This window comes from Equus przewalskii, chromosome X, assembly GCF_037783145.1.
Source record: "Equus przewalskii isolate Varuska chromosome X, EquPr2, whole genome shotgun sequence".
In the NCBI taxonomy this organism is placed as follows: domain Eukaryota; kingdom Metazoa; phylum Chordata; class Mammalia; order Perissodactyla; family Equidae; genus Equus; species Equus przewalskii.
This window is the reverse complement of record NC_091863.1, coordinates 101852625-101862146: the sequence shown is the minus strand read 5'-3', so window position 1 is coordinate 101862146 and position 9522 is coordinate 101852625. Positions and strand designations below refer to the sequence as shown.

General features: G+C 38.8%; 1 protein-coding gene across 1 annotated transcript; it reads right to left on the bottom strand.

Annotated features, from left to right (window-relative positions):
- Positions 1-7059: 7059 nt before the first annotated feature.
- PRR32 (proline rich 32) lies at positions 7060-9101 on the bottom strand. Its single transcript, XM_008537583.2, has 2 exons — positions 8919-9101; positions 7060-8093 (listed from the first exon to the last, which is right to left on the bottom strand). The coding sequence occupies exons 1-2, from the start codon at positions 8936-8938 to the stop codon at positions 7211-7213; spliced, it is 903 nt and encodes a 300-aa protein (XP_008535805.2). The 5' UTR covers positions 8939-9101; the 3' UTR covers positions 7060-7210.
- Positions 9102-9522: the final 421 nt, after the last annotated feature.

Below are 9522 nucleotides of genomic sequence, written 5' to 3'. Positions count from 1 at the left end.
AGCCATGCTGTGGCAGACGTCCTACATATAAAATAGAAGAAGATGGGCCCGGATGTTAGCTCAGGGCTAATCTTCCTCAAAAATAATTATCTATAGCATTCTGTTTTCTATTATGTTATATAATCGTTTCATTGAAATGTAGAGCTGAAAGAGTTTAGAAATCACATTCTATCTCCTTTTTATCACAACACAATTTTCATTACAAAAGTAGAAATGTTTATTATAAAAACTGAAAAATAGGACCGGCCTGGTGGCGCAGCAGTTAAGTGCGCACGTTCTGCTTCTCAGCAGTGCAGGATTAGCCGGCCCGGATCCCGGGTGCAGACGTGGCACCGCTTGGCAAAAGCCATGCTGTGGTAGGCGTCCCACATAGAAAGTAGAGAAAGATGGGCACAGATGTTAGCTCAGGGTCAGTCTTCCTCAGCAAAAAATAGGAGGATTGGCAGTAGTTAGCTCAGGGCTAATCTTCCTCAAGAAAAGAAAAAAACTAAAAAATATAGATAAACAGAAAGAGAATTGGATCATTCTGTCACCTACTTTTGTAACCTTTTTTCATTTAAAATGCATATAAAAATTTTCATCTTAAAAATGATAATTGACTGTCATTGTTCTGATAGTGGCATTATGTTCTATTATTTGAATATACCCTGACTTAATTATACAATTGTCTATTTTGGAATATTTAATTTGCTTCTAATTTTTTGCTGTTATAATGCTAAGATGAGCCTAATTGTAGCTAAAGATTTATCCATATCCATGATTATTTCTTTAGGCTAACTCCAACATGTGCGATTCCTGAATCAAAGAATATTACAATTTTAAGGAATTTGTTTAATATTGGAAATGCTCTCAATAAGTGTACTGATGTTTATATTCCCACAGGTAGTATGTGAGAGCACCCATATGCCAAACCCTCTCTGACAATGGATATAGTTATGTAAAAGAAACTTTACCAATTTGACAGATGAGAAATTGTACTTATTTAAATTTACTCTTATAAACTAATTATTTTATCTTTACTAGCCATTTTTATTTTTTCTATTGTAAATTACCTGTTAATGTCATTTATCCATTTTTTATGAAGATATGCACTTTTTCTATTGGCTCATACATTTTTTATTTATTAATAACATTTAAACCTTTTTTTAGATATGCTACAAATTTTTCCCAAATTTCTCATTTGCTTTTAAATTCTGTTTATGATAATTTTGACCAATAGATCATTTTAATATTTTAGTGTGTTCTGTTATGGTTTCTGACTTTGTTACCATGAGAAGAAAGATCAAGATTATGTAAATGTTCATCTCTTTGACTTACATTTCTTCTAGTGTTTATGAGGATTTTCCTTTTATTATTTACATTCATATCTTTCATACATTTGAAACATATTTTGAAATAAGGTATAACAAGAAGATTCTGAGTCTGCCACAAAGTCACATTTTGTTCTTGGTCAAATCGCTAAATCTGTCAAGTCTCAGTTTCTCCATCTGTAAGTTGAGGACCTATCAGACCAACAGAAGAGGTGGAAATTCTAAACATAGACTCATGAGCATATAAGAACTCAGTCTACGATAAAGGGCATATCTTCTATCACTGAAGGAAAACTAATGTTCTCTTAGGAACCCGTCACTTCCGTAGGTGTTTACTTGGTTTTTATCTTCTATAGCACTCAATGTAGAGCTATTCTTGTAGCACGTGTTCAGTAAATGCACCTTGAATAACTTTAATCTTCAAGCCCATGGATTCCATGTTTTATACTCTGTTCAGTTTGTTTTTTTGTTTTGGCTAGGTGAGACTAAGACTCAAAATAGAACAACATCTTACTGGTTTTCCAATCAAGGGTTGATTGCCCCTTGTAGCCTCCACTGCTGGCTATATTAAAAGGATAACAAGAAAAATAAAGGGGATGACATTTAGCCATTGGAATTGGCATTTTCCTTATATATCTTCACTTCATATTGAATTCCTAAAGGAGAAATGAGCTTTTACACTGTTTTGAAGTGATATGTACATGGATTCATTTGACTGGTGAAGTTAGCAGTGTTAACTAATCATAAACTTAGACAATTTGGGATGTGTATACATTGCAATTGGTTTGCGAAAATGCCTAGCAAGGAAGCAATAAAGTTAAATAAACTCTGAAGAGATTTTTGAAAGCCACATCTTTCTGTTAAATTTGGGATTATCCATGATTTTACTGATAATCTTTGTAAGACTATCTCATAGGTACTTTTTTTTTTTTAATGAAGATTAGCCCTGAGCTAACTACTTCCAATCCTCCTATTTTTGCTGAGGAAGACTGGCCCTGAGCTAACATCCGTGCCCATCGTCCTCTACTTTCTATGTGGGACGCCTACCACAGCATGGCTTTTGCCAAACGGTGCCATGTCTGCACCCGGGATCCGAACCAGTGAACCCCAGGCCACTGGGGGGCGGAACATGCGCACTTAAGCGCTGTGCCACTGGGCCAGCCCCCAATAGGTACTTTTTAAACTATGAAATGTTATTTATATTTGACCGTTTTCCTCCAGATGTGTCTTATTGTTATTATAAGATTTAAAAAAAGATTCTATTTACAGGTAGTCAACTTTTTAGTTAGGACATTAAACTCTGCCTTTAACACATTTAGTGTAGGGTTTATTGCTAATAGCTATTGAGCACCAATGAGGGTTAACACAATGTATAAGCATTTTATACCTAAAGTAGGTATAAATATGCCCCCTGGGGAAAATAATAGATTACTTCATTTCTGGATGAAGTGCGATTAATAAAGCCAGGAACTCCACCTCAGAAAATTATGATTTAGTGGGAGGAGTAAAAGGGAAAAATTAGAAAATAATCAGTCTACCTTACTAGGGAAAGAAAAGATTGGAGTTTAAATTAAAAAAGAGAAAAAAAAATTCTGGGTCTGGTACATTTGAGAACTTGAGAAAATGTTCTTTTGTGAGCCAAATTCATTGCATACCCACTTCACTAATAAAGTGAACCTTGATGATGATGTGTCTGCTTGTCGAGGCCAGTTTGGGAGATTGATGAAACCTAAACCAGAAAGGGCTTCCAGTTTCACGTAGGGGATATGAGATTGGCTGCTATCTAAGGAGAGATGATATTTATAGGAAGGAATGAAGCAGCGGAGATAGATTCATTTTTAGGAAGGATAGTGTTTCTCTAATCACCTCATCCCCACACTCTCAAATGTGTGGCTCCTACACAGACAGAGCCCTTTCTGTTATGAAACACTTCATCTATAACACTTCTTTCTTTTCAAACTACCCCTTTCTATCTTCTCTGTATTACATTCTCCCATATCCAAATTTATTGCTTTTCCCACAGTACTTCTAATTTGCAGCTGCTTCCTGTTCTAAAGTACTTCATCTCTTCTCAGCTGACAGTGGCCCTGCCCTCTCTCTATTTTTAATCCTCTGTCTTTCTCCATCTGTTTTTCTCTTTTTCACATGCACAAACACCATCCATCAACCCCTGTACTCCCTGTATTGCCTTGCCTCTAAGTCAAAACTTTTACAATCAGGATGTTGGATGAACTCACATATAAATGTATATTTTTCCAATTAATTACATGATTAAACAGCCTTAGAGGGATAAAGTCCTTATGGTAGAATCTATGGATTTGTGTGCTTTATATTATCTTATTTTACTCGAGGAAAGGCATTTTCAGAGTTGAATAAAATACGGTCAGTTTACCTCCACAAAACAGTATAAGATACTGGTCCATTCTCAAAAATCAATGACAGAGTCATTTCATGAAAGTAAGATTCACAGATAGGTTCTTTGAGAAATTGAGATACTGAGAAAGCCTTTCTGAGAGGCAGTAAAGCCCCCAAAGGTGGGTGAGAAAGCATATGTCTTTAATCAGCCTTTAGCAAGAGTAGCACCTTCTCAAGCACTTAAGAAAAAGATCCCATGATGAAGCAAAATTTTGAAAAAAATTTCTCCAATCTAGGTTTGATTTGATAAATGTTATATATTTGCATTATTATAAGAAAAAATGAATATTACCGCAGAGAAATAGATGGATTCTTTCACTTAATTTAGTCTCATCACTTGCTCTTTCTGTGGGAATATCACTCAATCCAGTTCATTATAAAGAAGACATGTAAGGTTTTGTGATAGCTATGGAATTAACCTATGACAAGACACCATATGTTTTATCTGTCTAAAATTAATTTTATCTGTGACTTTGGCCCATTGATATTGAAATAATCATTTCATATAGTTATGTGTTTAGGGCCTTTCAAAGTCCACAGCTCTGAGTAACACTTGATACTTCAACGCCATTGTTACAGTACAATCTAATAGTTATGGAAGGAAATCTTTCTCCCCCATTATATATATGTTACCTAGTTGTTTAGTGACTGCCACACAATAAACCTCTTGTTGCATGGTAGATGAAGATAGCACTATGATGTCAACCTTAAGACCCCATCGAAAATATATTATTTGGTCCTGCTTAGTGTTTTTATTATAATAATTCTCAGAAGAATAAGACGTAATTTTAATGTCATTCTGGTTCATGAAAGACTATAAATTTTAAAAATTTCATAACTTTGAACTTTAACCTTTTCAGTATGCTGTGGTTTCATTGGCTGCACGTGTACCTCTTCAAGCAGGCTACAGACGTAAACAGTGCAAAATGGAAATGGCTAATGAATCATACTTTGGGACATGGAAAAGGTCAAAGTTGTACAGTTTATTATTATCTTCTAGAGAATATATAGGACATTAAAATTCCGATGCTACAGTCTTGTGACAAAGAATATAATGAGAACTATAAATAATAAACAGTACAACATGAATCTTCTTGTGACAATGATTACAAGTTAGAATAGGAAATACTTAACCCATTCCCATTACCATCAGAAGAAAGGGCTACTTTGTTGATGTTTATCTTCCCCTTTTGCATTTAGGAGTTATTCAAGCCACAGAAAAGAAACAGAAAACGTATGTTCAAGAGTGTTGAATATATGGTGTTATGAGCACTTTCCAAAATGAATATGATGTTGTGGTATAGGATTAATATTGGCTCATATTGCACCAGAATATTTTAAAAATAGCAATTTTAAGGCAAATCATCTGTTTAAAAATGGACGTTTTGCTGTCATTGAGGACACTGGCACCTACGATAAGAAAGTAATACAGTATTTCCATACAAAAGCCGTGAATAAACAAAAATATTTACATTTCACTTGCAATTAAGAACAGGATCCTAGGCTTATTTGATATTTGCATTCACTGAAACCTGTTACGTACACACAGAGCTCTACATAAACTAAGGAAAATGTATTTATTCTACACCATAGAGATATAAATAAAGCTTCACTGCCTCAATTTGCTAATAGTTGTTCTTTGTTGCTTACTATAGGCGTTCAGTGTTTAGAAATGACATAGAAAAGAACACATACAGGGTGTTAGGAAAGAGAATAGAGGGTTGAAAAAGAGCAGATTGTGTTGGTGGCACTTTCCTGTTATAGTGAATTTGTAACGGATTGCTGTAATTGTGAGTAAAGTCTTTCTGAGCATTTATTGCAGCTACTTCCTTGGAGAAGGAAAACGCATCCTGTCCTGCTGTCACTTACCACGCCTTTTGGTAACTCTCCAGAGATGCAGCACTGCCATTGACACAACAACTTGATTTCTTGTCAAAATCTCTTTTAACATCTGGCTCAGAAGATATTTTTGACGACTATAAGCATGCCCAGTGCCTCTGTTCATTAAGGCTGAAAATTCAATAAGTGCTTGGTACACTGGGACTAAGCTACCTCATAGTGAGCAGCTGTCAAATGATTTGCTGAATACTTCTGCTCAACCCACCACAGTGAATTGATGAAATTGTACCAGCTTCAGGACATACACAGAGTGAGGGGAATTTTAGCAAGCACTAACCAGATGTTCCTTCTAAGCCTTGCACTGCCACCTGTAAATTTAGAACCATCTATTACGAAACAAATGGAGAAAAAGAAACTTCGTGGATCCATGTGCCCTTTTTGCTGGACTAGCAAAGAACTCTTTATTGGTGCTAAAAACACATTAATGGTTTTGCTTATAGGCTTGATGCCTTTTGGATCTGCAGGTCTGTCAACCTTTAACTGACTGCTCACATTCCCTACATCATCAGTTCTGGGCAGAAAACATGCTCGTTTGAAGACTTGTCCTCGAAACGCATTCCAATTTAGTGGCTGTTCATATACAGTGGCACTGTGTCTTAGGGCACTTTACTATAGAGCGAACTAAGTTGTACAGTGGTCAGAATGGCCAACTTTCCACTCTGCATTATGTGCCCATATCTTTGTCACTTGAATTTGAAAAAGCTCTCATCTGAGCATTTTGATAATCTCTCAGGACTATCATTAGAATGGGATGCTGTAGCACATTGTGAACAGTACAAACACAGCAATATTGGAGAAAATAATTCCACATGAGTAAAATGTTTTTATTCGCGTTTAAAGGTTCTGAGTAGGTAGTGGCCCTTTGTTCAGAGAATGGGTGCAGCCGGCGTGCCCGGTTCACCTTCTCCCTGCACTTTCACTTAGCCAGCCCTGTGTATAATAGGGACTTAGCAACAGTGAAATGTTGAGAGGTGAACACTAGTCCATGCTTCAAGCAATGGTCTAGAACTCTGCTACTTTCTCTGTCCCTTTTCTTTCCTGACCTTTCAGCCTGGTTCTTTCTCCAACTGGTTGTGAGATGTTGGCTCTGTCACTCTCAGTGCAGTCTCACATGGCTACTTTTACTGTTTGTGCATTTTTCTCTATTATCTGGACTTCAGTTTACCTTTATGGACCTTATCTTAATTTACCCATCCTGCTCTGAGCAACCGCTGTAGCCTTAGGTAGGTAGGAATTCTCCACCCTAGCCTTGACCAAGTCTGGCAAGAACCCAAGAGCCCCTCCCCACAGTCAGGCAGCTGCAAGCCAGTAGTAGGAATTCAGCTAAGCTACTTAGAAAACACTGGCACATTACTGCTTTAATTACCTTAAATATAGAAAACAAAATTCAAGGTTTAGACTCCCAGAGTGGCCTTTTAAAAAATAATTTGCAATATTCAAACTTTAAAATCTTTATTGAATCTCCGAGTGTGTAAGGCACGTTAGTGCTAAACAGACTGTACGAGGGTAGGGGGTTTCAGATATAAAACATAAATGAAAAACTTTAACATCTTTCCCCAACCCTTTCTTTTCCTCCTTTTTGGCCATCAGTTGTTCTCTCTGTTTGAGGATGCAGGAGCCGGCATGCCCCAGGAAGGGAAATTGGCAAAATAAGAAGGCAGTGGAGGACCAAAGACGGGGGGAGGAGCAAAAGCGATAGGCATAGCAAGAAATGGATTGAAACTGGGAGGACGAGGAGGTATGAAGCAATGAGCAGTAGCAAAAGAAGGTAAACTTGGAGTACTGGAAGACAAGGGAATAGGCCTTGGCCAGTTCTCCACGCAGTGCCGCGGGCCTCCCAGTGGGAAAGAAACATGAGCCAGCCTTTCCTTGCCCGCCAATCTCGGATTTCCTGGAGGCAGCTCCATCATTATCCCCGATCTAACGGTGGGGATGTGTGGAGGGCCTCTTACTTGTGAGCCTCTAGGTGGAAAGAACCGTTGACCTCGTGGCATGGCAGCATGTAGCCTTGCATTATTGCCACCTCTCTCAGTGCCCCCATTGCTGACCCTTGTCCCCCCTATCATTAGTGCTGGAGGGCTGCCAGAGAATTCCTGGGACACATTAATAGAATCCTGTCCCCTCTGCCTCCGGCCTGCCAGCCCCTCAGAGCTATTTACTTCTACTGTTGCTAGGGACTCTTCTGCAACAGCAGGTGGTGGCCCGTATGGGTGTTTGAGAGCTCTCGAGCTGGAACTGTCGACAGGAATGCAGGATCCTGTTCTCTCCGAGGGGCGCTTCAGTTGCTCTCCTGTCAGATCAGCCAGCACATTGAAGGGAGGTCTCAGCGAGACGAGAGGGTGGCCCCAGGACTCTGCATCATCCTTCAGCATGGAGCTCGGACAGTGGAGGGGCAAGTTGGGGTGCAGTTCCTGGTTCCCATGTTCATCTGCAGCTACTACTATGGGTGAAGGGACATGCCCTGCAAGGCTTGCAAAAACAAAAATAGATATGTTAATAAAAATGAAAATACAGTGACCAGAAAATGTCTGAAATATGTGATTGATTGAACTCACTGGAATACACCAGTGGAAAAGGGAGAGCCCTATCTCCTCGCAGGTGTAGTCAGCAAGCACTTCTTCAGCCCGCTTGCCCCTTGACAGGCGGCATCTTTAGCACCCAGTTTCACTTCGTGATTTCCCTTTGTGTCTGACCTGTGACTCCACCCCATTTCCCATTTTCCCGCTTTCTCAAGGGAGCAAGGAAGCCTTAAAGATTCAGATAGCTTCCTTCAACGCTGCAGTGCGCAAGCACACCATAGAACACATCAGCTCTTTTAGTCCCAGTAGCATCTATGAGCCACTAAGCCCAGCATTCAGATTCTGGCAGGAGCGTTCTGGAAAGTCTTGTGAGGGAAAACATTTGGTATTTTTCTCCACAGATGTCGAAGAAATGTTAGTTGTGTTAACAAACCAATTTGTTTCTCTTTATGAAGCATCATTCAACAATTACACCAAACTTATTAAAATTTTCTTTCATTCAATCCATACCACACCACAGAATATGAATTTCCTAATGTTTAAGCCCCACTATTTAGACTAAGGATTTGCAACTTTTGTTTCAAAATTACATTTAAAAATTGCCACCTTGAGGTCCAATATTCTTAGTCCCTGAGTTTATATCCTTCAAGTTTTGTCTGTCACTCCTTTCTGCACTGCCTCCAACCCACTAGCCCCCATCCCGGTTACACAGGAAAACAATTCAAACTGCCTTTTGCCTTCAAAATTAAACAGTTGTACTCAGTTTTGTACTTACACATTCTCAATACAAGCCATGGAGATATTTGATCAGGAAAGCCTTCCTGAGGTGATGGAGAAAACCAGCTGAATGCCCACGCAGGCCAACTCAGTCTGGAGAAATGACCCCTGCTTCTGCCTTAGAGCAGTGTGGCAACTCGAGTGAAGCCAGGGACCAACTGCTTCTTTCTAGATTTGGAGTTCTCTTTCTGAGGTTACCAGTTGCTAGGGAAGGGAGGGAGAAAAGGAGCAGCGAGGAGGAGGGGATAAATCTGTGACACTGCTTTGAAGCTAAATGTAAGATTCATTTTTTCACAGCGGTAGATTGATGGTAAAGGAATTCGCTACATTAACCCTGTTGCAGGCCACTTGGAAAGACAAATCATTTCAAGAAAATTTTAGATGGATCATGGAGGCACGATCCTTCGTTAAGAGTTATTTCTGAAGTTTTAGTTTGAAAAAGTAGTTGTTGAATCTCCTCTTTGAGTTTGGAAATACAAACTTTGAGCAAAGTACCATGCCTAATCTTGTAATTTAAATTTCCAGTTTTGAGGATGCGTACTATTAAGTTGGTGGGGATCAGAGGTTTGAGGGGCTAAATTGCTTTTTAATCTGAGTCTCTC

Excerpts from the sequence above, each read along its gene's own strand:
- PRR32 (XM_008537583.2), bottom strand. The coding sequence starts at position 8,938 with ATGGCTTGTATTGAGAATGT. Across the intron at positions 8,094-8,918 it reads ATGGCTTGTATTGAGAATGT|CCTTGCAGGGCATGTCCCTT; the intron begins GTAAGTACAAAA and ends TGTTTTTGCAAG.